At 50.3% G+C, this 27,981-nt stretch overlaps 1 protein-coding gene across 1 annotated transcript in view; it reads right to left on the bottom strand.

Moving 5' to 3' along the window:
- SLC22A1 (solute carrier family 22 member 1) overlaps positions 1-27,462 on the bottom strand; it is a 30,006-nt gene extending 2,544 nt beyond the window's left edge. Inside the window, 11 exon segments of the mRNA XM_041743864.1 lie at positions 1-100; positions 1,245-1,304; positions 1,307-1,356; positions 7,764-7,872; positions 10,926-11,140; positions 14,570-14,676; positions 14,889-15,003; positions 16,320-16,488; positions 19,639-19,793; positions 21,569-21,672; positions 26,920-27,462. Of these exon segments, the coding sequence (XP_041599798.1) occupies positions 1-100; positions 1,245-1,304; positions 1,307-1,356; positions 7,764-7,872; positions 10,926-11,140; positions 14,570-14,676; positions 14,889-15,003; positions 16,320-16,488; positions 19,639-19,793; positions 21,569-21,672; positions 26,920-27,330 (1,595 nt within the window). The 5' untranslated portion in view covers positions 27,331-27,462.
- Positions 27,463-27,981: the final 519 nt, after the last annotated feature.

Here is a 27,981-nt window from a genome sequence, read left to right as displayed (position 1 = left end):
TTCCCAAGGTTCTCTGCATCCTCGATGGTCTCTGGCAAGGTGATCCCTTTGGTCTCAGGAAGAAGCAGCGTCACTCCCCCGGCAACCAGGCCCAACCCCGCTTCAAAGGAAACAGAATTCACAGGGAGCCTTTAGAGCACAGCCAGTGCCACTCCTAGGATGCTGGCTGCTAACTAAAGGGCTGCTAGGTGATACACCTGGGAAGGATACTGGTTTTTAGAAGTCAGGAACATCTAGGAAAAAATTAAAGTAGTAGAATAATTGGAGAAATTTCAGAGTAAGCAAAGGGAATGTTGCCTTCATTTTACTTCCTGTATGTTCTACTGATATTTAAGTATTAGGGGATTATTTATTATTATATATAATATATATTACATATATTATAGTTGCCACAATAAAACTATACATATTAGATAATTATAGTATAATGATTTGTTTTATATATAATATGTTATGGTTACTCTATATAAACTATGTATATACTATAGTATAGAAACTGTAACATACATATACTATAGTTATGTATGTTAATATTATATTACTACATATATGGCGTGAAGCATAGATAATATATTTGTGGGCAGTATGGGCCTCTCTCGTTTCTCCCTCTCCCTCCCTCCTCCTCTCTCCTCTTCCCACTCCCTGGTGGGTCTGCCTGGGGCCCAGACCCAGCAGCTCTCTGTCCACGGACAGCTGTTTTGCCTTCTGCCCAGTGGCTGAGTAGCGTCTTGGAGGTCCTGAGGTCTTGGTTTGGGGAGAGAAAGAAGAGTTTCCTCCTCCGTCTCTAATCCAACTTAATCACTAACAAAGCAGATACCAAACTTTGATTCCCATTTGTCTCCTTGTGTCTGTTCTCAATTGTTAAGCAGAAAGAAGAAGGGTAATAATTTAGCATCTTCAAGCCTCCAGCAATTACATGTCAAATACACAAAAATTGGGAGTCAAGTTCATAAGAAAGCAGCAGGCTGTGTCAAAATGTCTCCCAAATTCGGTCCTGTAGGATGAATTACTGGACTCTAGAGCCATCAGATATAAACCTCTGGCCTGCCTTCCAGGAATGGCATCTTCTCTTTCCCATGAAGCCAGACAGAGTGAGCCAGGAGATAACAGGAGGGGAGGCACCATCCTTCACCACCCTTGTCTTCTGTAAACTCACCGGAAGATATTGTTCACTGATCAAGTCATTATTAAGCAATCATGCTGGGCTGGAAAGAAAGAATAATAAATATCCCAGGAAGTCTTACCAAACAAAGTGAGCGGCAAGCCTTGCCAAACCTCCATCAGCCTGAAGACCAGGAAGGGGTGATGATCCCACCCAAATCACATAGGGAAGAACACACCATCACTCCAAGGTTCCTTATAAAATACAGAGAACAGAAAAATTATCTCTGTGATTCAATTTTTCAAATGTTAACCTTATCCTAGAGCAAGAACACGGAGAGGAGAGAGGCTGGAGATAGGGTTAGTCACCAATGACCAATGACTTTTAATCAGCCATGCCTACATAATAGAGCCTCCATAAAAACCCTACATTATAAGTTCAGAGAGCTTCCAGGTTGGTGAACGTATCTATGTGCTGGGAGGGTGGCCCACCCCAAGCCATGGGACAAAAGCTCCTGTGCTTGGGACCCTTCCATACTCATACTAAGTACCTCTCCATCTGGCTATTAGTTCATATCCTTTATTATGTCCTTTATAGCAATAAGCCAGAAAATAAGCCAGTGTTGCTCTGAGTTCTATGAAACATAATACCAAATTATTGAATTTAAGGAGGTGGTAATGGGAATCCTGATTTATAGCCAGTGGGTCAGAAGTACAAGTGACAGCCTGAGGCTTGTGCCTGGCAACTGAGGTGGGGGCAGTGTTTTGTGGAACTGAGCCCTTAACCTGTGGGGTCTATGCTCACTCCAGGTGGTTAACATCAGAATTGAAGAGGATGCCTAGGTGGTTTCTGAAAAGTTGGAGAATTGGTTAGTGTGAGTTTTGTTTGTTTGTTTGTTTGTTTGTTTACATGAAGAGATAGGGAAGGGTAGAGAGAAAATATTAAGGAATGGAGAACAAAGAAAACTAGAGGGGGAAACAGAGAAATGATCTACCTGAAAGGGATCCTCTCCATGCCTGGTAATTGTCTTTGTGCTGACATCTATTCTGTCTTATATGAATATGGCCACTTTAAAAAAAAAAATATTTATTTATTTATGAGAGACAGAGAGAGAGTGAGAGAGCCAGAGACACAGGCAGAGGGAGAAGTAGGCTTCATGCAGGAGCCCGATGTTGGACTTGATCCCAGGATTCCAGGATCACACCCTGAGTCAAAGGCAGATGCTCTCAACCGCTAAGCCACCCAGGCGTCCCATGAATATGGCCACTTTCAATTAGTGTTTGCGTGAAATATCTTTTTCCATCCTTTTAAGCTTCTACTACCTCTGTTTATAGCATCTTTTCTCATTCTTTTCCTCTTAAACAAGCTTTATCATTATATTTAGAGGGGGTTTCTTGTAGATAGTACACAGTTGGGAAAACCTTTTTGTCCTATCCAACAATCTTTGCCTTTTAACTGGGATGTTTAGAAAATTCATATTTCTTGTAACTATTGATAACCTTGTTCAGTGCTGGATATTTCTGCATTCCTATAAATAATCTTGAGCTATGTCTTAAAAGCATGGTTAAATAGGAACAATACACTGAGAAAAGCTTTATTCTTTAGGATATTACTTTTAAGTTTCTTCTATTATGCTTATTTGCATATCTCTTACTACCTACAGTTGTAATTGTAAGAGTAGTACATTCCATTTATTTCCCAATCCTTCCCCCCAACTACTTTATCTTAGTTTGTTATATCACCTCTTAGTGTTTACCACTATGTCTTTAAATATATTTATAACTTACTTTATCAGCTTTTAATGATAGGTTTCTTCTTAGCTGGAAAAAGCATACTGAGGAAATTATATGCAAAATTATCTATCCCTGTTTTATGGAAAGATTGTAATAATAAGAGCAGATGTTGAATTTTATTAAATGTTCTTTACTATCTGTAGAGATAATAGTACAGTTTTAATTTATTAGCTTTTAATTTATTAGCTCTATAAAAACACTTTCAATTTATTAGCATGAATTATAGTATTAGATTTTCTAATATTGGACTATCTTTGTGTTCCTGAGTAACTCATCTTAGATATGATATATTATCATTTTAACGTCTCCACTATTCTGTTTGATAATATATTGTTTGGGATTTTAATCAATATTCACAAACAATATTTGCCTGTAGTTTCCTTATTTTCTTTATCTTTGTTGGTCTTTGATACCAATATTATGCCAGCTTTATTAAAATTTTTTTAATCTTTCTCCTTTTTCTGTGTCTAGAACAGTTTAAGTATCATTGGAGCTTTCTAGTAATTAAGTGTTTTGTAAAATCTCCCCATGAGACTTTGTGGATTTCCTCTTTATCATTGTTTAGGGACTTCCTTATCTTATTAAATACATTTTTAGCATAAATTCAACTTTGTCTGATAAGATTGTGGCTCTTGCTATATTTTTGTTTGCATTTACTGATATGCTTTCATGCATTCTTTTCTTTTCAACCTTTCCAAGGAAAAGTTGTGCATCAGCTATGCAACAAATTGTTCAGTTTTGCTTTGTAACCAACTAAAGGAGTCTCCTTTTGTCAATAGAGGAGTTGGGCCTCTTTGTGTTTATTTAAAGGTCAGAAATGCTTGCTCTTAATTCTGTCATTAGCTTTTATGTCATGCATTTGTTGTTCCTAGTGTTTTATTTTCAACATGTGTATTTTTTTTTTCTGATAATCTGGAAGGTTTATATTTTTTTTTAACTTTTTTTTCCCCAATAATCTAAACCCACTGTGGGGTTTGAACTCACAATCCCGAGATCAAGAGTCATATGGCCTTCTGACTGAGCCAGCCAGGGGCCCTGGAAGGTTTGTATTTTTATTCAAATGTTACCTTTATAGCTTTATATAATACATTTTATACTCTATTTCTTTAGACAGTATTCATTAACTTCCTATTACAAACAATTATAAAATGTATATAGTTCAACTTCCTTTATCCCTTTGTGCACTGATTTTAATAAAATTGTATCACTGTTTTAGTGTTTGCTTGTTCATCTTAAAATGTACCTAAAACACTATATAATCTATCAGCTGTTTAAAAAAATATTTTATTTATTTATTCATGAGAGACACACAGAGAGAGAGGCAGAGACACAGGCAGAGGGAGAAGCAGGCTCCATGCAGGGAGCCCGTCGTGGGACTCGATCGCGGGTCTCCAGGATCACGCCCTGGGCCGAAGGCAGCACTAAACCACTGAGCCACCCAGGGATGGCTCCCCCTATCAGCATTTTTAAAAAAGATTGTATTTATTTGAGAGAGAGAGAGGGCACACAGGTGGGCAGGGGGAGGGGCAGAGGGAGAGGGAGAAAGAGAATCTCAGACTTCTGCTGAGCACAGAGCGGGATGCAGGGCTCGATCTCATGACCCTGAGATCATGACCTGAGCAGAAATCAAGAGTCAGGGGCTCAACCAACTGGGCCACCTAGGCATGCCACATCAGCTTTTAATACTACATTTTTATCCAAGCTGGAGAAACTATACTAAGGAAACCAGTGCATTACATCACATCCAACATCCCCTCTCCCTCCCCTTTCCCTCCCTGTCTTCTAGCATTTCTTTATTAGCAGATTTATGACATTTATTGCTGTTCTGTCATCAAAATCACATTCACTTTAATCCCACATTCAGTGATTTTCAATATTATAATCAATTTGATGTTCTCCCTATAAATCTGTGACTTAAACTTTCAGCTCAGTAACTTAACTAGACTATTCTTTATCATTGTTCCTTCTGAGTTCATTTTTCCTGTTACACCAAGTGCCACTTCAAATCATATATTCAAACATTCTTTTATTTCCAGAAGTTTCTTTGAAGGTTTTTTCTTTCCTGAAGGTTTTTTGTTTCATTATTTCAGGTATCTTCTTTGGGACATGTGAATGCAAGCATGTGTGTGTGTTTGTGTGTGTGTGTGTGTGTGTGTGTGTGTGTGATTTCCAAGACTTTTAAACTTTGCTTATTTCAATTTTAATTTGCAATTCATAGCCCAGCCTTGCCTTTCCCTCACTAAATCAGTTCTCCTTTGCACATGACTTTCAGATAGGTTTCCATTTCTAGCATCTTGTCCCATAGCCTCCCAAGAATTTTTATCTCTGCTTTGGATCACTTGGCCTTCTTCACATAGGAGCAAGCACCTTTGACAGTTGTTTTTTTTTTTAATTTTTTTTTTAATTTTTATTTATGATAGTCACACAGAGAGAGAGAGAGAGAGGCAGAGACACAGGCAGAGGGAGAAGCAGGCTCCATGCACTGGGAACCCGATGTGGGATTCGATCCCAGGTCTCTAGGATCGCGCCCTGGGCCAAAGGCAGGCGCCAAACCGCTGCGCCACCCAGGGATCCCCCTTTGACAGTTTATACTTTCACTCAGTCCCTTGGGTCCAGTGGCCATGACAATTGGATTGTTTGGCTGAGCTATTTTAGACTCTGGGCTCAGGATGCCCAACGTTGAAGAATTTTCTCTTTAATTTGCCTTCATCTCTTTGTACACAGTCTAAGTAAACTTTTACAGATGAGAGTATAAGACAGGGCCTTGTAATGGAAGACAGGTGCGGCAAAGGAGAGTCAATCAGAGCCACCTTTGCATAATCTGGCTATCTGAGGGGCTCAGATTGCTGTGCAGGTAAGAGTTTGGGGAACTGGAATATTTCTTAGAAACCACTAGCATGATGGCTTGGGGAATAGGAAACCATACAGACAGAAAAAAGAGTTTAAGGGAAAATACCAAATTCTAATGAAAGTCAGAACTAAAACTTTAAATAAAGCGGTTAACCACTTTTACAATAAAAATAATCTTCATTTAAAACTAAGTGGGCATTTGGGTGGCTCAGTGGTTGAGCGTCTGCTTCTGGCTCAGGTCATGATGATCGAGTCCTGGGATCGAGTCTTGCATCAGGCTCCCCTCAGGGAGCTTGCTTCTCCCTCTGCCTATGTCTCTGTCTCTCTCCGTGTCTCTCATGAATAAATAAATAAAATATTTTATAAATAAATAAATAAATAATAAATAAATAAATAAATATTTCCTAAAATGCAGATGGCAATAAGTACTTACAAAGATGTTCAACATTGTTAGTAATTAGTCAAATGCAAGTTAAAGTCACAATGATACAACTACCTCCCAGAATGACCTGGAAAAATAAAAAACTGACAATACCGAGTGCTGATGAGGATGTAGAGCAACTAGATCTCTCACATATGGCTGGTGGAATAAGAAATGGTACAGGCATTTTGGAAAACATTCTGAGATTTTCTTATAAATTTAAGCTCACCTCATATGAGCCACTCGTAGGTTTTTGCCCAAGAGGTCTGAAGACATATATCCACTTGAAGATTCATACCTGAGTGTTTATGAGTGGCTATATTGTAATCACTGCAAACTAGAAACAGTCAATGCCAACACACTGGCAAATGGATAAATAAATCGTGGTACATCATTCACACATTAGAATACCATTCAGCACTCAGAAGGAACAGAGCTTGGAAGTCTGCAACCACTTGGATGGCCCCCATTGTGCCAAGTGAAAGGAGGTGAACTCAAAAGGCTGCATGCTATGTTGCTTCATTTACATAACAACATTCTGGAAAAGGTAAAACCAGAGGGAGAGAAATCAGAGCAGTGGGTACCAGGCGCTGGAGGTGGGGAAAGGGGAGACTGATTGCAAAGGGACATGAGGAACCATTTGAAAGTAATGGAAATGTCTCCATATTGATTGTGGTAGCTGGTAAATGAACACGCATATAATTAAAACTCAACAAACTGCATGTTACAGTGAATTTTGGTCTAACTCTGACTTTAAACAATAAGTCTTCTAGGCCTGGGGCGCCTGGGTGACTCAGTCATTGGGCATCTGACTCTTGATTTCAACTCAGGGCATGATCTCAGGGTCCCGAGATTGAGCCCCAAGCAAGGCTCTGTGCTCAGGGGGGAATCTGCTTGAGAGTCACTCCCTCTCCCTCTGCCCCACCTCCTATTCACGCTCTCTCTCTCTGTCTCTCTAAAATACATAAATAAATCTTTAAAAATAAAAATAATAAGCCTTCTAGGCCTGCTGCTAAATATATTGAAATGTATTGTATCATCCCGGGAAAAGCCCAGCTTTGAGGTCAGAAAGACGCCCTGCCATTTTCTGGCTGAGTGCCTCTTGCAAATTCTCTCCCCCTCTCTGAAACTCAGCTTCCTCATCTGTAAAATGGAAATAACAACAATATTAGGACAAAATGAAAGATTCTAGAAATGCTTTGTGTGGTCATTGTACCAAGCAAAACTCTGTTTAATCAAGTTATGTCTACAGATGTCAGTGCAGCTGCTGGGTTTATGCAAGCAGTCAGAGCCGAGGGCTGGGCTGAGCTCGGTCTCGCACTGCTGCCCAGGGCTCTCTCCATGCAGGTGCTTGTCTTCTTCTGCTTGCCCACTGCACACTCTACTCATCTTCCCGTTTCACTTTCTCTTCCATAATTAGGCGCTGACCTTCTCTTTGAGGCCCACAGCCCACCTCAGTGTCCAAATGAACCAAACTTTGCGGGAACCTTAAGGAACTGTCTTGAAATGCTGGTCCTTGCTGAGCCTGGCTGATGGCCAGCTGTGTCAGTGGTGACCCAACCTCCTTCCCTTCTCTCCCCCCACTTTGTGCACCCACCTGATGAACGTGGGATACAGCTCGGCATTTACCAGGCACACCATTTGGAACACGATGGTGATTCCCATTCGGCCAACACAAGCCACTGTGATGTTTAGCCAGTGTAGATCTGGATAGGAGACACGCAGAGATGAGGGACTCATGTGGGGACTGTGCCCACGGAGTTCCCTCCCTTGGGGAGCCACACTAGGAAGCTTGGACTTTAGAGCTGGAAGAGCCAGAAACACTGCCTTGTCTAACCCTCTCATTCTGGAATAAGTAACTGAGAGCTGAGAGGTTCCAGAACCTGATGGTGACACAGGAGGGAGGCTCCCTTGTGCAGAGGAAAAAACAAGCATTTAGGATCTCAGCTTTGTCTCCTGTCAGCCATGCGACTTAACCTCCTTGGGCCTTGGTTTCTTCAGCTATAAAACGAGAACAATTATAGCCAACCTGTAAGCTGTTATGAGATTTTGAGATGTTTTATGTCACATGTTCACATGTTCACCACGACCACTCCAGAAACGTTGACTTTTTAATTTCTCTGCAATCGCATCGCTGCTAGACCCTGACATAGTAGGTCCACAATAAATGCAGCCACTTAGGCAGCATCCCTGGAGCTGATAGACCAGATTTCTAATCCTCAATCTAGCCTTCATTTCCAAATATATACATTTTTTAAAAAAACAGAACACCTTTCCAGACAGTCTCAGACGTGAGTACAAGGGAAGCAAACCCTTGTCTCATCTGAGTAGAGGGCTACAGGGCTCCTGCTTGCATGGGGCTCCAGGAAGCCGTCCCCCTACTGAGGACCAATAGAAGAATTGGGCATCGTCATCTGCTCTACCTGGATTACCCCAAACACCAACAAGCAAGTGGCTCTTGTGACATGCCAAGTGACTAATAAAGCCTGTGGGGTCGCAGAAATTATGTTTTCTTGACCCCTGTCCCCTACTGGCTGCTCATGGAAGACATGCTTCATTTTATTCCACCAGCGCGAGGCTCCCAGGAGAGAGGATGTGATGGCCTCGGGAATGAGCTTACCGCCAGGTCCAACCCAGTCTCCCAGCCTCTGATCAAGGATGGCCAATCAAGGGTGTACTTAATCAAGTACACTCCCCAGCTTCCAATAGCAAGGAGATGAAGAAGTTCACCCAGACAGACTCTCCAGGGAGGGCCTTGCATACAAACCCCGGGGTCTGTAACCTGGCAAGCTGCTCCATTGCCCTGGCTCCCTTAGCACCTCAGGCCCCACTCCCTTCAGCAGCCACACAGACCATGGGGCACGTCCCTGCCCAAAGCCCCCAGTGCTTCCCTCCCACATGGGGGAAGCAGCCCAAGTCCGCCTCCTGCTATCCCCAACCTCTGTGCCACCACTCCTGCCCCTGCTCTCCTGATTTCAGGCACAGGGATCCCAGCCGCTCCTAGAATGCTCAGCTCTACCCTTCTCGGGGATCTTCCCCCTTCTGTCCCCCTGCGTGGGAAGCACATTCTCCAAATGGTGACACTGCTTGTTCCCCTCAATCAGGTCTCCTAATGCCGCCTTGACCACCACACAAAGGATTAACGCCCACCAAGCTTCCCCTTCTCTTTTTCCCTCTAGACTGTAAACTCTGTGAAGCAAGAACTTTCTCCACTTTGCTTATTGCTGAGATCCAGGGCCTAAGTGCGTGCTGGCCGCACAGAAGGCACTTGAAATATTTCCTGGAGGAGGGAGTGTTTATCATCTAAGGTGACAAGGACTAAGTTGATGTCAGTGGAAAGGGTAGGGGATGGGAGGAGGGCCCTGGGGGCATGGGACCAGAGAGCATGGTGTCCGGGCTCTGCCCTGGTGACAATTGAACAGTCTCAGACCTTGGACTCCTTCTCTGCACCCAGTGCTATTACTTAAAAAAAAAAAAATCTTCTCATTCATCTTTCCAGGATTCTAGAAATAAGAAGATAGGGAAGATAGTGGGTAAAACCTATTTCAGATGGACTCTGCTCCCTTCCCTGTCTCTTTGTTCTCTCCCCACGCAAGGAGGGAGAAGAAAACTGAGCATTCCTCATCTTTCTATTTGCAATCTGATATATACAGCTTGGTTCTTGAGAATACAGATTTCAGGGAACTCATCCCACGATACCTTCCAGAAAAGCTAACCAAAACAACTCAACCCACAAAGGGCAGAGCACGAGCAATAAAACATTGAGAAAATAGCAAATCTGCCTTAGTGTTTATTCAACAGTCTTCCCCAAAATAACAAATATGAAAGGCAATTTGTGTACTCAGAGGAAAACTGACTCAAGTTATTCTACTTCGGATTATCTTGGGTGGTAAGAAGGATGGACTAAAGCACAGCACTCACCAAAATGGCTGGTGTCAAAAAGACTAGCAAAACCCAGTGCTGGCGAGGACGCGGAACAATTGGGGCGTTCAGGCATCGTCGGTTGGAGTGTGCATTGGTCCAACCATTTTGGAAACCTGTTTGTATGGACTTAGAGCTACATATATGCCACCCCTGACCTAGCAAATGCACTCACAGATTTGTACCCAAGGAAAATGAGAGTCTATGCCCATGAAAAGACACGTACCAGAATGTTCACTGGGCTTAGATCCCAGTAGGCAGACGCTGAAAGCCATGCAAGTGTCAATCAACAGTGGGACAGATAAGTAGCATGGGGTTCATACAGTGGAATGCTGCCCAACATGAAAGGGAATTAACTACACTCCGGTGTGACCGCATGGACCAATCTCACAGATGGAATGAGTGAATGAAGCCAGACAAATATATGTGCTATGGTTCCTTTTGTATGAAATTCAAGAGCTGTCAACATTGCTTTTCAGTGACAGAGGTCAGAGCCGTGGTGATCTGAGCAGGGAGGGTGAGTATAGATTGTCAGGGAACATGGGAGAGCCTTCCAGGGTGTTGGAAATCTTCCATGCATCTAGGTCATGTTACCCAGATGTACACAGACACACACACGCAAAATTTCATCACCTTGTATACTTGTCATCTGCTCGTAGTGTGTATGTTATACCCCAATTTAAAAATTTTAAAAATTGTAAAAACCCAGTTGGAGACTAAGGTAACCCCCCGTCTTTGTCTTTGTTCTAGTTCGAGGGGAGTATCAAGGAATTGAAACAGGGTTCCCTCAGTTCGATAGTTCAATTACGGAGAAGATGAGGGGAAAGGCATGACTCACCGTGTGAGATAAAAATCATGATGAAACAGGCTGTCCCTGCCACCAGATTGGATGTGGCCAAAGGGCGGATGAGGCCAAAGCGGTCAATGGTGGCCAGGATGATGAAGGCCGCGGGAAATTCAACCAGAGCCGAGTAAAGGAAATCCAGGTAGAGGTTCCCACCAGTGGCGCCCACGTGCATGATGAGACCCTGGTAGAGCACGGAGCTCGTGAACCTGAGCACAGGAGAGAAGCACAGTCTCGGGTGGAGTCTCCTGTCTGCAGGATGGGAGAGAGTTTGGATTCTGGCAGCGAAGACAAAGGTCCCCAAGAGCTGGAGAGCAATGTGTGTCACTCGATTTAAAATGTCCTGGAGTGGGCGGCCCGGATGGCTCAGCGGTTTAGCGCCGCCTTCAGCCCAGGGTGTGATCCTGGAAACCCAGGATCGAGTCCTGCCTCAGGCTCCCTGCATGGAGTCTGCTTCTCCCTCTGCCTGTCTCTCTCTCTCCTCTCTCTCTCTCTCTCTCTCTCTCTCCCCCCTCTCTGTGTATTCTCATGAATAAATAAATAAAATCTTTAAAAATAAAATAAAATAAAATGTCTTGGAGCGACATGGGAAGAGGGGGTACAAAATCAGGAAGGGTGTCCTGGGGAGCCTCAGTGAGGAGCTCCTCTCAAGGTGTATGTGACATAACGACTTCCAGGATACAACCACGTGTCCTAGAGATGGCAAACGATGACCCTAATGGCCCAGTCGCCACAAGGGGACATGGGCAGGAGAAGGCGCTGGTGACGGAGCAGGTTCAGCAATCAGGCTGCCGTGTGAGCTGTGTGACCCCAAGGAACTTAACTGAGCCCTTGATGCCTCAGTTCCCGCATCAATAAAGGGAATTCGGTCTTCGGAGAACACTCAGACCCCCTTGCATCCGCCCAGGCATGGAGACTCAGCCAGAGTCCTCCCCGCTGGAGAGCGCCTTGTGCCACCCTGACAAGGGGACAGAGGGCCTGTCCTGACCACAAACGTGTAAGGCTTGGAGGCCAGCCGTCATTCAGACAGACTGTGTCTACCTCAGTGCCACCTACAGACGAGATCTGCCCTCTGCAGACTGGCGACAACAGGTGTGACAGGTGCGTGGCTGAGATGGTCCTCGCCGCATCGCCCTCTGCACCCCTTGCCTGGCCCACAGTAAGTGCCTAGTGGCTCCCGGCACGTGGAAAGCACTCGTAAAGACGGCCACTAGCGGCGTCATCATCGTCATCTTCCCAAGGTCATGTACCCAGAGCAGAGCAGAGCAGGTGCCGTCCAGAGTCTTTCCCTCTGCACAGCGGTGCCGTGTTTAACAGCTGCCCCCACCCCCAGAACCCACCGCGTGACCCCTTCATCCATATCCCAGGGGCGAGGAGCAGTGCTTCAGAATATGGCACAGAGGGGACCCCTGGGTGGCTCAGCAGCTTAGCACTGCCTTCGGCCCAGGGCGCAATCCTGGAGACCCAGGATCGAGTCCCACATCGGGCTACCCACATGGAGCCTGCTTCTCCCTCTGCCTCTCTCTGTGTATGTGTGTCTCCCATGAATAAATAAATAAAAATCTTAAAAAAAAAAAAAAAAGAATATGGCACAGAGAGCCATGGGGGCCGACTAAGTCACTCAGGGCGAATTTAGAGTCTCACGGGGCTTTTTTTTAGTGACATTATAGGATTTTAGAGGCTAGAAACATGTTATATGTTATGATTATGTTGGTATTTACACCGCAAGAAGAGACTTTGGTTGCTAAGAAATCGCTTATTCCAGCAAGTAAATTGCCTATCAGCTCCCAAACTGAGATCACAATGGATATTTCTCATTAATATACTCCCTCGTTTTATCAAGCTGCACACAGGGAAACACTGGGATGCTCTTGTGTCTAGTCCTGAATCATCCCTGATTTCCCAGACGCTCACCAGGCCCCTCCCTTGGCCCCAGTTAAATGTGAACAGTCCCATATAACTGATAAAGGGATGGATTGAAGAGAAAGGAGCGCAGAACCTGGATTTTGCCCTTAACGCCCGTGCAGGGCTGCCATCTGTTGGCAGAACCCATGAATCGCATGTTGTACGTGGTAAAACAGCAGCCCTGGTGTTAAGCACACGCGCTCTAAGCCATTTCCTTCCACGTGTTATGTCACGTCTGCCAACACGCGTGTGAGGTGAGTCCTATCATTACCCCCACTTGCTGATGAGGATGCTGAGTCATAGAATGTGGAGCTTTCTGGAAGCTGCTTGGCTGGGAAAAGCTGGGTTGGCCTCGCGAGCAGCTGCAAGGAAGGAGGAGGTGGAGGGAAGGCCAGTAAGAGGGGTGTCTGGGGTCAGCTCCTTGTGGGCCACGGAAAGGGATTCGGTGTTCTCCTCAGGGGAGTAGGAAGCCAGTGGAGGGTGTAGACAGGGGAGTGTGGTGCTGTTTGCTCTATGAGTAGCTCCTGGGGTGCGGGGCAGCAGCGTGAAGAGAGAGGCCAGCCAGGAGGCCCCCCAGCCACACAGGCAAAAGAGCACAACACTCACTCCGGGAACCAAGGGGGCAGGGGATGCCAAGGGCAGCTTCTGAACACATTCTCAGATCAGAGCAGAGTTTGCGGAGGGAGTGGGTGCAGGGGTGTGAGAGCAGAGGAGCCAAAGCACCCCACGAGAGGAGTGCCCTAGGGGATGGACGTGGGGGCAGCAAGAGGAAATAGGAGGAGGGGAGGAGGGTGACACAAGTGCACCAGGCAGCTGGGGTGTTTGCAAAGATTCCCAGGGGCCCATCATGTAGCTGGTGGCAGGACTCTGGGGCCAACATGGGGCCAGGGCAGGTGACTGCTGGGGCAAAGGGAAGGCATGGTGAGCCTGGCTGGTGTCTCCTGCACTCAGGATGGATTCCGTGGAACCGTGGTTATTCATTCAACCTTCAGCAAATATTTGCGGGGCTACCATGTGCCAGGCACCACTCTATTAGCTTGAACCCTTGGTTCTAGTAAAACCTTCGTGGAAGTGGAAATGAGTGTACCAGTAGCAGAGTGGCTCCAGCTGAGGGGGGACCCCACAGTCCAGCCACCAGGGGAGTGACTGAGGAGCCATCTTCATGCCAAGGACAAAGCCATGATGATGGGGAGCTGGACGGGTGTCCTCTGAGAGCACAGGATAGGGAGCAAGGGAGCAGCCTGCAGAAAGGAGCAGACTGGGTGAGTCCATATGTGTAGATGAGTCTCATAATCAGTGGACAATAAAGGCACAGCCCCTCTCTGACAGGGTCTCTAAAGTGCCAAGATGTGATGTAGGGATCTTCTCTTTGGAAGGGCCAGGAGCCACTGACATCTCATCCACCTTCCTCCACTAAGTCAAGATGTGCTATTCCCAAAAGACGGATACGTGGGATCTGAGACAACCTTGGGATCCCTTCATCAGGTTTCACTCATCTTACTGCTGACATCTCACACGCAACACGCTCTTCTTGATATCTTTTCCCCCTTATTCCATCCTCAAGGGAGACATAAAGATGTCTAAGAGCTCATCGGCTGCTTGAAATTCATGTAAAAATTCCTTTTCATGCTTCTCTTTTTCCACCTGCATTGCTCCACTGTCTTCAACTCATGCCCTGGTGCTCAGCCGGCACACTGAGTCCATCGGGGGAAGGTATGGGAAAGGCCACTTACCACAGGTACATCAGAATAAAGGTGTGCTTCCTCAGTTGTGGCGTGCGGAACAGGTCTGCAAAGGAGGGGCTCAGCTTTTCGGTGACATCCTCTTCGAGAGAGAGCATCTAGGAGGGAGGCGGAGCATCAGCTGCAGCGCCGCTGTGGGGGAGCAGGAGCAGCCCTCCTAACCACCCCACCCGTTCCTGATCTCAGCCCCATCACCCCCAAATTCCTCCAGGGCCTCCCCACTCCTCAAGGCAGCCCCAGAAGCATTTTCTAAAATCACAAACCCAACCCAAAGTTCAGTGGTGTGAGAAACCCCCCGCTGGTTTGTCACCTTTAGATCAGCGAGAGGCAATTTCCCGTTCTTTTGGGCGATGTGGCCCATTATCTTCATCACCTGAGCATTCCTCTTCTGTGATAGCAGCCATCGGGGAGACTCGGGCACGCACCTGCAGACACAGAGCCTCACCACGGGGTGGCTTCCCCAGAGCACGGCGGGCCTAAAGCCCGGATCAGGGAGATGCTAACGCTCTGAGCAGCCCCCCTCCTCACATGGGGACTGGAATTCCTCAAGCAGCTAGTGGACGAGGATCTGGGGTCGTTCTGCGCTGGCCCAGGGGACCCACGAAGGAGCTCTGTGGGTCCCTCATACTGTCAGTGCCACCTGCTAAGATCTGTGAGCAAACAAGAGGACCACTACTTTCCTATGTGGGCTTCATTGCACAGAGGAGGGGCCCCACTCTCTGCTGGCAGCTGGCAGCCTTGTCCCCCTGGAAACTTCTCGCACAGAATAGATGCTCCAGATGCCTCCCCCAACCCTTGTGCTACAGCGGGGTGTCCCCATGTAATACATGGGCTGTTGAACAAGCCTCAAAATATCTCCCAAACCAAATACACCGTATTCGCTGTCTTTGAACACCAGGGAGGTAGCGTGCTGTCCATTGCAAACCGGGTAAGGACATTACGACTTGAAGATCAGGAACGTCTGGTGTAAGGTCTTCTGAAAACACTCAGGCAAAGGCCCCCCTGCCCGACCAGCGAGACTCAGCCAGCGCGTCCTTCCCACCGGAGAGCCGGGGTTTCAGCCTGATGAGGGGACAGCAGACTCACCCTGACCACCAACGTAGCCCTCCTAGAGGCAAGCCCAGGTTTGGAGAGATTGGGTCTACTTCAGTGCTACCCACAGGTGAGATTTGCCCTCAGCAGAATGGTGACAAAAGTTGCAGGGATGTGATATTTCTCTTCCCGGCCCTCTCTGCACCCCTTCCCTGTCCCATAATCAAAGCTCAAAACTCATCTTTCCGGCTGCGCGTCCCTTGGGACCCTGCCAAGTGCTGACAGCCAGTAAGATTAACAGCTCACTGGGACTGGTTTGTCTCAGTGGCTTAATGTGCACATTCCCCGAGAATTTTCATTCACTTATTCATTCACTCATTCATTCATTCATTCATTCAACAAACACCAAATGTCTACTTTGTGGCTAGGTGGATTTTTATCTGACTCAGATCATTGCCCTCCATCTAAGGGGATACAAATTTAAAGAGGGTAGCTGCCCATGTAATGAGGGCCACCCCATAATATGAGAACATCTCAAATGGCACACATGGTGGAAAGAGCCATGTGCCTGTGTGTGTGGCCACCGTGGCCCTTCGGGGGTTGGCCCATGTGGCAGCCAAGGTCTCCAGGCAGTCCTAGGGGGTGAGCTGAGCGTGGTCCGGGGGGGTGGGGACAGAGGAGCAGGGGCCCCCTTGGAGGACCCACGTACCAGTAGTAGAGCAGGAAGAAGAAGGTGGGCAGAGAGATGGCCAGCTGGAGCCACCGCCAGTGAGGGATGGCATAGGCCACCCCCGAGAGCACCACGAGCCCCACGGTGAAGGCCATCTGGTAGAGGATCGCCACCATTCGTCTGTAGCCCATGCCCACGAACTCTGTGACTGAACAGGAGAGGAGTCACTGTTGAGGCTCCCGTGGCCTCCTTCCCTCCTGGCAAGCCCCAGGCCCCAACCCCCTCCTGCCTGACCCCAGGCTCCTTCTCCTGTGCTGCTGCTGCTCCACTCAAGGCTCCCTGAGATCCACCCGGCTGCTCATCCCAGCTTCTCTCCAGCTCTTCCTTTTCTAATCCGCCCCCACTTGCTGTCTTTAGTGTCCTTTGGGTGCTTCAGCATTCGGTCTACCTGAGCACTGGCCACCCCCTCCTCCCCAGAGCTTTGCCCCTATAAGCTCCAGACTGAGGTGTGCTATTTCTTTTCTCTTTCTTTTCTTTTTTTTTTTTTTAAGATTTTATGTATTTATTCATGAGAGACACAGAGGCAGAGACAGGCAGAGGGAGAAGAAGGCTCCCTGCAGGGAGCCCGATGTGGGACTTGATCCCAGGACCCCGGGATCACGCCCTGAGCCAAAGGCAGATGCTCACTGAGCCACCCCGGTGCCCCTAGAGCTGTGCTGTTTCTCACAGCCCTGGGAGCGTGTACTAATTTAATAAGCATCGCTGGCCTCCCAGGGACCTGGCACCACTCCAGGCATTTGGAGCATGTCATCAACTTCCTGGGCAGAGTCGTGTCCTCATGACCCCACCTCCTTGCGAGAGGGGACAGAGAGCACACACGGTAAATGAGTAAATCGCATGCCAGGCTGGAATGCACTCTGTGCCAGGGGGAATGGAAAGCTAACGGGTGGGAGGGGATCCGGAGAGTCGAGGGGGAAGGGGTGGCTGGGTTTCGGACAGCAGTGCGGTGGGGCTAACGTCAAGGGTGAAGTTCCAGGCAGAGGGAACAGAGGACGTGGCTCTCCAGAGGGTCATGCAAGGGGGAGGCAGTGCCTCGGGGAGGCCATCCTGGGGCCCCTATGGAGTCTGGCCTGTGCTGCAGGAGGTGCAGAGCCAGTGCCCCAGGTGGCAGCACACTCCATGTCTGCTGCTGAGTTAAGATTGGGGAACCAGTGACAGAGGTGAAGCGACGGTGTTGGCTTGGGCCCAGCAGCGGCAGTGAAGAGAAGGTGGTCCCAGGGGTATTGTGGAAGGAAAGCCAGCAGCAGGACCCCCGAGGGGCCGGAAGCAGGTGTGGGGAACTGGGGGCTGTGCTGACTGCAAGACAACTGGCCTGAGCAGCTGGGCAGAGGGGACTTTACAGACAGGGGTTAGGGTAGGGGTCTGCAGGTAGAGCAGGTTTGGGGAGGGAGAGGACAAAGTCCTGGGTCCTGCCACATTGCAGGATTTGAGAGAAGAGAAGCCCCTAAGGGAGGACGACCACTGAGTCACCAGTGGAGGACCAGGTGGTATGTGACCTGCAAACACATGGGGAAAGCCTTTGGGGGCGGCACGGCTCTCACCCACCAAGATAGATGGCCATCTGTCTTCTTCTCTCTAGCATTTGAGCTTCTCAAAGGGAGGAAGGGTGCCTCCTCTATCTTGGTACCTCCAGCCCTGCCCCACTGCCTGCCACAGAGTGACAGCAACCCCACAGGGCCCATCGCGGGGCAGGCATCGCTCGGGCCACAGCTCTGCAGTGCACCTGCCCATCAGGGCCCTGCCACCCCCCTCTGAGGGTCCCCATAAGCCCCTCTGAGCCAGGGCTTATGGGAATGGCCCAAGAGTTCATGGCCGGGCAGTGCTGGGGAGTAGATATTTGACCCCAAATTTATCGTCTTAACCACGTGTCAAATAGTGCGTATTCCACATACAGATGGCCAGTGAATATGTATTGAACTGACTACACTTAGCCAGAGCATACAGTTTCACAAGGGAGGAACATGCTTTCTCTTGGTCCTGATGAACTACCTCTCAGAATGCCAAGACCAAAGATATCATTTTCAGAGATGGAAGGACAAAGTTGTTTCTTTTCTATTCTCTACAAATGAGCAAAAATGTGGATTATCCTCACTGCCATCCAATGCAACCACGTATGGGCTGCAGAAAGCAACGGTGGCTCTGTACACGACTTTCTTCCAAGAGAGTGATTTTCCCTTTTTAGTCTCACCCCTCATGGAAAAATTTGAAAGGGGGAAAAAAACAGTATATAGAATTACAGTGGTTCACACCTCATTTTTTTTTTTTTTTTAGAAAAAGATGTTTGTCTCTTCTCTTATTCCCTCTTACAGTCTTCTCCTAATTTTTAAGTGGTTTAGACCAGTTGGGCTGTTGTATTTCTTTTCAGGAGATGCTGGTCCTTTTGTATTTAAGATGTTAAGATGCTCTCTTACCTGACTCCCCTTCCTGTATACCACCCCCCCAGCACACTGCTGTAAATAAATCAGAATGTGGTCATGTTGTTCCCAGATAGATTAGTTGATATAGAAAGATTGATATATTTAAGTGGTTATTTAAGTGTCTCTCAAACAAAAAAGGAGGGAGGGAAGGAAGGAAGGAAGGAATAAGAAGTAGGGAGGGAGGAAGAGGGAGGGGGAAAGAGAGGGAGGAGGGAGGGAAGGGAGGAGGAGGGAGGGAGAGAAGGAAGGAAGAAAGGAAGGGAGAAGGGGGAGGGGGAGAAGGAGGGAAGGAAGGGAGGAAGGAAGGAAGGAGGGAGGGGGAGGGGAAGGAGAGAGGAGTAGGAAGGGAAGGAAGGAGGAGGGAGAGGGGAAGGAGGAAGGGGGAGGAGGAAGGGAAGAAAGGAGGAGGGAAAGAAGGAAGGAAGGAAGGGAGAAGGGGGAGGGGAAGAAGGAAGGAAGGAAGGGAGGGAGGGAGGAAGGAAGGGAGGAAGGAAGGAAGGAGGAGGGGGAGGGGAAGGAGAGAGGAGTAGGAAGGGAAGGAAGGAGGAGGGAGAGGGGAAGGAGGAAGGGGGAGGAGGAAGGGAAGAAAGGAGGAGGGAAAGAAGGAAGGAAGGAAGGAAGGAAGGAAGGAAGGAAGGAAGGAAGGAAGGAAGGAAGGGAGAAGGGGGGAGAGAGGAAGGAGGGAGGGGGAGGAGGAGGGAGGCCGTCCCCACCTAGTCCCCTGGCCCAGTCAGACAGACAATCACACACAGCTAGAGTTACTACCATTTCTCTGGAGCCCACGAACACCCCCTCTCCCCCCAGAATCCCACCTCTGCGTCTGGCTCCCTCCCCTTGTGCTGCCCACCGCCCCGTGGGAACTGAGCGCAGGGGGTGCTTACTCAAGACGTAGCCAGATGTCCAGCTGCCCTTGCTCACCAGGCCCTGCAGCAGGCGGAAGAGCAGCAGGGACGTGTAGTTTGGCGCCACGGCCGTGAGGACACCCAGGACCGCACTGGTGAGCGAGGTGGCCAGGAGACATAATTTTCGGCCAAACCTTCAGAGGCAAGGACACAGGGAAGTGAAGTGGGGCTGTTGAGTGTTTGGGGACCGATGGGCCCCAAGGGACAGACGGGGTCTCGATCGGGAGGCCCATGTCACTGGTCTCCTGAGGGACCCCCGACCTGAGAGCCCGGCCATGTGGTCCTCAGGGAACAGCGGCCCTTCCGAGGTTCATTAAATCACTGTAAGGGGGAACCCAGGACCCCGGTGCTCTCAGGCACCTGGTGTCTCGGCCAGGAGGGGGTGCTCCCCTGGTGGCTCTGCAGGGTCCCCTGCATGGCCCCCCTCATCCCCTAGCCGACTGTATTATTATTAACGGTTTGACAGCGGGCGCCCTCATGCTAGACTTAGCAGCAGCCTCAGGAACTTCTCTGGGAAAATACTCCGTTTTGATGGTGTAACTCCTGAGGATTATTTCCTTTTCCTTTTTTCATGAATGAAATGGGCAAATCGTGTGCTAACTCTTCTTCCCGGGCGGTGCTTCACTGACTCCATCTTTCCAACCTGACCCGGCATTCTGGTGGCTACTCAAGGAAGCAAGGGGCCAACATCCCATGTGGTCACGGTGCCCTGGTCCCCACCCCAGTCTCCCCACCCTGCAATCTCTTCCCTCCCTGCCCCCTGCCTCCTAGACTCCAGCCCGGGCCTTCACCCCCGTACTCCTTGCCTCCTCACCTCAAGCCCCTGCCCCTGCCCAGCGCACCTACCCACCAGCCCGTAAATGTCCTCGTCCTGTACTAACATAGAAACTTCCTGTCGGACACTCACCCCTTATCACCTCAGAACGCTCAGACCTCATGACACCCGTGTCCACCTCCTCTATCTTTTCTCCTGTGCCTCTGACCAAAGGCTGTTCAGCTAGCTCCCCCAGGGCCAGCCCGTCCACTGCCCCTTTGGTCCCTTGCACCTTCCCCAATGCCATCGTCCCCTTCCTGGACCCTTCCCCTGTCCCCTGTCCTCTGCAGCCCACCTGCCCTGCAGAGTTGTCCACATGCACAAACTCCACTTCCTTCTCTCTTGCTTTTCTTCAGCCTTCCCCTGCTACCATCCCTGTCACTGGTACTTATGGGACCAAGTCCCCAGATTTTGGCCTCTCCTCCCCATTGGGCCAGACCCGTCTTGCATTCTACAGCTTCACACTACCCCAGGAGAGTGGCTGCCCTTCCATCTCCCTGCCATTTCGTTTAAATCTCCTCTGCCAGCAATTCCTTCCCCGCCAACATCTACACGTCTCTCTATACTCTCGGCTAGCTTATCTCGAACGTGGTTGACAGCTTCTGGTGACAAATCCCAGATATTTATCTCTAGCACAAATCCCTCTTCTGAGCACAGCTCATGTATGCAACCCCTACTTGACATCTCTTCTCTGCCTCCAGGGCCACTCTTAGCACAGCTGAGAATTCCCTCGGCCAGGACAGAACTCTTGATGGCTTCCCGCCCCCCACAACAAAGTCTGCTTCTAATCCACTCTGTCCCATCTCAAAAAATGGCCCCATCCTCCCCTCACCCATCTGCTCCATGCATAAACCTTGGCTTTGACCCCATCTTCTCTCAGCCCACCACCCCAATTCTACAATCTGCATGGAGTTTGGACCCCTGAAATCCATCCCAAATCCCAGCCTGGCTCATCTTGCTGCCCCACCCCAGTCCGAAGCACCAGCCTTTGGTGCTTTTCTCTGTCACCTGGCCAGATTCTTCTACCACTATCCCCTACGATCCATTCTTCTCATGGCATCGCCTCTATGTCTGGTCGAATTGGACTTTACGTACCTGTCTGCAATGTAGCCGACCCCCAGGGAGCCGAGGAAGAAGCCCAGGTTCACACAGGATTGAAAGAGATCCACCTTCCAAGAGTTGTCGCACACCAGGTTGAACTGCGCATCACACCACGGGCGGACGGGCCGAAAACACAAGACCGTTTGTAAGTCAAGCTGTATCTACTGTCTTGTCTCCAAAGTCAATGCTCACCACAAAGTGTGATACTCTCAAGGGTTTCACATCACTTTCCCTTCCCACATTTTCATAAGACAGATTCAAGGTTTCTGGCAACTCTCCGTTACTACCACTATCTACCCAACATCTTTGTTTTACCCTCACTACTGTCAAGTGCTTTGACATCAAGAGTCGGTTATTGAAAGACAACACAGCCAACAGATAAGTCTTCTGGAAAGAAGTAGAGTGCAGTAATTTCCTAAAGATAGAAATGTAGCAAAAGAAATAGAATATGTTTCCGAGGATTGGTCAGAAGCCCTCAGTTAAGCACCTATGTGTTATATATTTAATTATGTGAAGTCCGCAGATAACTCCGTAGGTCATGACTGGTGTTGCCACACAGGGCCACAGGAGGGGATGAGCACAGACACCATGGCAAGAAGGCGGGCTTGGCGGGGGCAGCGTGTGCCCTAGCGTCCTGTGGGTGGGGCCCAGGTGGCTGGAGACTCAGGGACCAACATGCCGAGAGCCAGGGAGGCCAAGGCAGGAGAGTGTGGGAGGCCTTTGCTGTGTTTTAGGGGCAGCCCCACCTCAGGGGTCACACACCTGTGCACATGACAGGCCCAAGGATGAGGTGGACCACGTCCTCTGCGGGGTTCCGAGAAGGTAGAGGTCAAGGTGGAGCCCCCGCCTGGGCCCTCTCCTCCTCCCCATTCCTGGCTGCTTACTTCCTGGACATGAGCACTTTTTAAAATAAAACATAGGTAGCCCTCTGTGTCACCACCTCATTTTGAGAAAGTAATCGTGAGCCTGTCCTACCACCAGCTGTCTACGCCCAGACCCCGCGGTCCACTCCCGTGACAGCTTCGGCTCTGGGGCGCGACGAGACACCACGGGGCGTCTCGGGCATTCCCTCTACCAACCCAAATGTTAGTTCCCTTCAGCTGAAAGCACACCCTCCCCACGAAGCTTCTCCTCTGGTTCTTGGGTTTTCCCGGCCTGCCCCAGGCCCTGCCGTTAAAGAAGGAGGGACAGGTCACTCCTGGGTGCTATCTGGCCGTCCCCAGGTCTGTATCTCCAACTGCCCAACTGGTTTTTTGCAGCCTCCACCCACACTGTCTGAGACCACATCTGTGTACCCTAGATTTCCCCGAAGCTGCGGGGCACTGGTTTCGTCTTGTGCTCCAATTTTTGCAATGAGCAGGCCCAGGCTCCATGCTGTCCCCAGACTGTGCAGAAGCCAGAGCACTCACAGCACTAGAGGAAGGAGCATCTGGCTTTACCTGCCACCATGGCCTCCTGCTGAGGTCCCTGCCCCCGCTCTGCTATACTCAGGATCTGTGTCTGGTGTCGCCTGCCATGCCCCGTGCCCACCCCACCCAACTCACACCCAACCACTGCCCCCCCCCCCCCCCCCCGCACATTTGTGCACACCAGGAAGACAGGCCCAGCCCTCAGAAAAGCCTGGGACTGCACAGCGTGCGGGCGCAGGATGGGTCGCTGCCCCCGCTGGGGTTCCACCGGCCTGGGCCTGGTGTCTCAGGCACCATCTACCAAGCAGCAGGCAGTGCTCTCCAAGCTTGTCTATGAATCACCCAGAGGCCTTGTCAGAACCCAGACGCCGTACCTCCTCAGCCGATCCCAGGAGATCTCCAGGCTGAGACAAGTGTGCAAATGGTGGTATAAGCACTCCCATGACCTCAGGCTGAGGCCTTGCTTGAGCTCAGGCTCATGCTCACAAGCAGGGGAAGACAGAGCTTCCCAGCCTGGAGGGGGGCCCCCAGCCCACCATGGGGCTGCAGCTGGCAGGACAGGGCCTCCCCATAGGGGACTCAGGAGTCGGGGGAAGCAGGCACATTCCTTCCCCAGAAGGAGCCGCAGCCCCCTCCCTAGTGCAGAGGGTGGGGGGCTGGTGACACCGGGGCGTTCAAACCAGCTGGCTCAGCATCCTCCGGTAAGCAAGTTCCAAGGTCCAGGGCAAGGCTAAATTAAAGATTATTTCTGCAGAAAGGAATCACTAAGGTGAATCCCTGGAGAATCCGCTTCAGTTTAGGATGAAGAGCAAGAGGCAAAGGCAGATTTAAAGCAATGGGGATGGAGAGTGCTGAGTCCTCCTGCCCCCCACCCCCTGTCCTAGAGCCCTGGTCTTGTCACACTTGGTATCTCCACAGACTCCCACAGCCCTTCATGCTCTACCCACAGCCACTTTCTCCCAGCTCCGTCTGTGGATGAGAGCCTCAGGATCCCCTCCATCCTTGTCGGAGCTGAGATCTGGGGTCTCATGGAAGCTCACCCCTGCTGCCACCGATGGCCACTGGGTTCTGGAGCTCTTTCTCTGTCCTCTTGTGTCTTCCCCTCCCAGCCACCATCCTGCCAAGCTCCTGCCCCGCTCACCCACACCCCCAGAACCCTCAGGCAAGTGGGGGCCCTTCCCCCAACCCAGGCCAGCCCTGCGTCTCCCCTGAAGCATCCTGTGGGTAGATGCTTCTCACGGGGCTCGTGGCTCAGCTCCCCCTCCTTCCGGGGACGCCCCCTGCCCCAGCACCCTGGGTCCAGACCACTCCCAAGGTCCAGCCAGGACTGCCTTGCTTTGCTTTTCTGCCTAAACAAAACCAAACTTCCTCATCTGACATGAAGTCAGGGTTGCCAGGTTTAGAGAAAAAAAAAAGATCCAGAATACTCAGAATTTGAATTTCAGATAAACAACACATTTTTTTTTAGTGTAAGTATGTCACATGCAATGCTTGTATTCCCTGCCTTGGCTCTCAGCATCAAATAAATGCACAAAAACTGGGACATAATTATCTTTAAAAAATTGTTTGGGCACCTGGGTGGCTCAGAGATTGAGCCTCTGCCTTGGACTCAGGTCGTGATCCCGGGGTCCTGGGACCAAGTCCCGCATCGGGCTCCCCGTAGGGAACCTGCATCTCTCTCTGCCGGTGTCTCTCTCTCTCTCTTGTGTGTCTTTCATGAAAAAATAAGTAAAATCTTTTGAAAAAATTGTTTGCCTTTTATCTGAAATTCCTATTTAACTCGGTGTCCTGCATTTTATCTGGCAACCTTACATGAGTACTCTGCACTCTCGAGGGAAAGTGAGGAGTCCCCAACCCTTCGCACCTGTGTTCCTCCACAGAACCCTGAACTGCAGGCACCTGGGGGCTCAGTGGTTGAGCATCTGCCTTTGGCTCAGGTCATGATCCCGGGGTCCTGGGATCGAGTCCCACATCGGGCTCCCTGCAGGGAGCCTGCTTCTCCCTCTGCCTGTGTCTCTGCCTCTCTCTGTGTCTCTCATGATTAAATAAATAATCTTAAAAAAGAAAAAAAGAACCCTGAATTCTATGCAATGTAACAGCTCATTGTCCCAAATGAACCTAGCACACGCTCCCTCTCCCCCAAGCCTTGCCCCTTGCTCCTTCTCCCGGTCTGTCCTGTTCCCTCTCCTTGCTGCTCAGAATACTGCCGGAGGCTCCATTCAAATGCCACTTCCTTCTGGAAGGTGCCCATGATCTGTGCAGCAGCCAAGGTACACGTCCACCCCGGGAGCCCAACGGCCCCTGTGTGTCTGCCCACACGTGACCCCCGGGCACTGGTCTTCTTCTCACTGCCCTGGAGACTGCAGCCTCCCTGAAGGAAGCTCACGGCCTGTGTCCCTCCCAGCCCCACGGTGGTGCAAGAGCAGAGCAAAGGCTCAGACACTTTCCTGAGTGAGCAGACCGCGGAGTGAATAGATGAAAGATGGCATCTGATCCTTTACTAGCAGAGGAGGTCTCATCACAGAGAACAGAACAAACACCTCCCTGTCTTGGTCGGATCTAGATTCCCAGCCAGAGTGTCAGACAGTGTGGTCCCCCCGGGAGCGACGCGTCTCATTGGTTACCTGTCTTTGGAGGATGCGTTGGAGACCAGGTGTTCAGGCAGTGGCAGGTAAACCAAGTCACACCTGCGCCTGTTCCTCCTGAAGGAGAAACCTCTGTGCTGTCCCCTCCCCATCCTTGCCCCTTGATCAGGCAAGGGGAGAGGACACAGCTCTTTCCTCCAGTAGGAGCCTCGGCTGTGCTGACACTGAAACCACTAAGTGACCTCTTGTTCCAGCTAAGCAGTGCCCTCGCCAAAACCAGGCTTTGCTAACAGAGCGCCTCGGCATAACTTCCGGCCTGTGGTTTCAACAATGGTCCTCAATGCCAATCTCCAAGTGCCCACACTTTTCACAATGTAACACTTTTTACAAGGTCTATGAAGGGAAAAAAAAAAAATCTAGTGGCTTTTTATTAAAATATTCTCAAGGCACCATACAGAAAGAACCCACTGAACTATGCAAATGAGGGCCTCTGACGCCATCGTCCCACCTGTACGCCAGGAGCAGGGCCCCTGACGCAGCCCCAGCACTGATGCCATGTACCGTTGAACTTGCCAATCCTGTGGGGCAGGTGACTTGCCATTCCTGGCTGGCCCATGAGGCAGGGGAGGCTCAGAGGCCCTGAGTAACGTACTCAGTGACGCCCAACTGATCTGGGGCACGGCTGGCTTTGAAAAGGTCCTTCTCTGGGCAGCCCGGGTGGCTCAGCGGTTTAGCGCCGCCTTCAGCCCAGGGCCTGATCCTGGAGCCCCTGGATCAAGTCCCACGTGGGGCTCCCTGCATGGAGCCTGCTTCTCCCTCTGCTGAGTCTCTGCCTCTCTCTCTCTCTGTGTCTCTCATGAATAAATAAATAAATAAATAAAAGAAAAGAAAAAAAAAAAAAAAAAAAGAAAAGGTCCTTCTCCAAAGCCAGAGCTGCTTCCACACAATCCCAGCCAGCATTTAGCTCTCTCATGAGTGCAGAAAGAGAGACCCACCAATCTAATGACACCCCAAGTGAATGCAGCAGGCTCTTAGAGAAGCCAGTGGGCCAGAAAGAAGAGGAACCTGTCTGCCCGCAGACCCATGTCCTAACAATCCAGTTCAGCCTGGCTTGCAAAGGTCTCCCCTACCTCCAGCCTGCTCCTCTAATACCCCACGTCTACAGGGGACCAGACAGGAGAAGCAGGCCACTGAGTGCCCAGGACGGCGCCGGACATGTCCTAGGTGATCAGCGAATAAAATTCTCCTCCCTTCTTCCCTGATGCGAAGCTGAACCTTCTAGGATTTGCGGTGTGCTTCCTCCCTGCCCCTGCAGCCCTCCTGTTCCCCCAAACACAGGGCCCAGCCTCACCTCGGTCACGATGGAGGAGCCGGGCGTGTCGTAGGCCCAGCCGTGCAGACAGGGCCCGAGCGGCAGGTGGCTCCTGTTGGCGGCCAGGCCGGCCAGCGGGTCCACGCAGCCCAGGGCGCTCTGGTTCCAGTCCACCGCGTAGCTGCGGCACTGGCGGGGGAAGGCGTCGCCCGCGGGCCCCGGGCCGGGCACCGTGTAGTTGAGCTCCTCTGCCGCGCTCCAGCCACATCGCCGGCTCAGCTCGGCCGCCCCGGGGCTCAGGCAGCGGTGATCCGGGGTGAAGGCCAGGAAGACGATGCCCACGTAGACCGGGGCGAAGGCAGCCGAGAGCAGGCATAGGGTCAGGAAGGCTTGCTTCTGGAACCAGCCAAACTCGCCGACCTGCTCCAGAATATCATCCACGGTGGGCATAACGGAGCCAGCACCTTCATCACTTTGACCCAGCTGCCGCGGCCGCGGTGGCCAGGGTCAATGTTCCGTGCGGACTCCTCTGCAATGGGCTGGTTCGAAAGCAAGTCGCTGTCCAAGCACATCTACCTGGAAGCCGACCAACTGGAAGCGATCTTTCACCCCGTGGCGCCCATGACAGGCAAGGGTGGAAGCAGGAGGGTCACTGGCCACATGGCTTGGCCGGGAAGCAAGTCAACTAGGTGGAGGTTCAAATTCTCTCTCTCTCTCTTTTTTTTTAAGATTTTATTTATTCATTCATGAAAGACACAGAGAGAGGGAGAAGCAGGCTCCCTGTGTGGGAGCCCCATGTGCGACTCGATCCCTGGACCCTGGATCACAACCTGAGGCGAAGGCAGACGCTCAACCGCTGAGCCACCCAGGTGGCCCCTTGAATTCTCTGGAGTCAGAGCTCCCTCCCAGAGAGGAGAGAGCTAGAGCCCGCTGGGTAAACCCCCTGGTTGGCTCTTCCAGAGAGATTACTTATCTAAAAACTTCATTTTAGAATCCAGCTAAATCAAAGAGAGCCAGCTGCCTGCTGGCACAGCTACAGGGGCTGTGCAATCCGGAGGCTCATAGGCTGGCCTGTACCCTACCCCCACCCCCACCCTCACC

Source organism: Vulpes lagopus, chromosome 2, assembly GCF_018345385.1.
Source record: "Vulpes lagopus strain Blue_001 chromosome 2, ASM1834538v1, whole genome shotgun sequence".
NCBI classification, from domain to species: domain Eukaryota; kingdom Metazoa; phylum Chordata; class Mammalia; order Carnivora; family Canidae; genus Vulpes; species Vulpes lagopus.
This window is presented reverse-complemented; position numbering and strand designations above follow the sequence as displayed.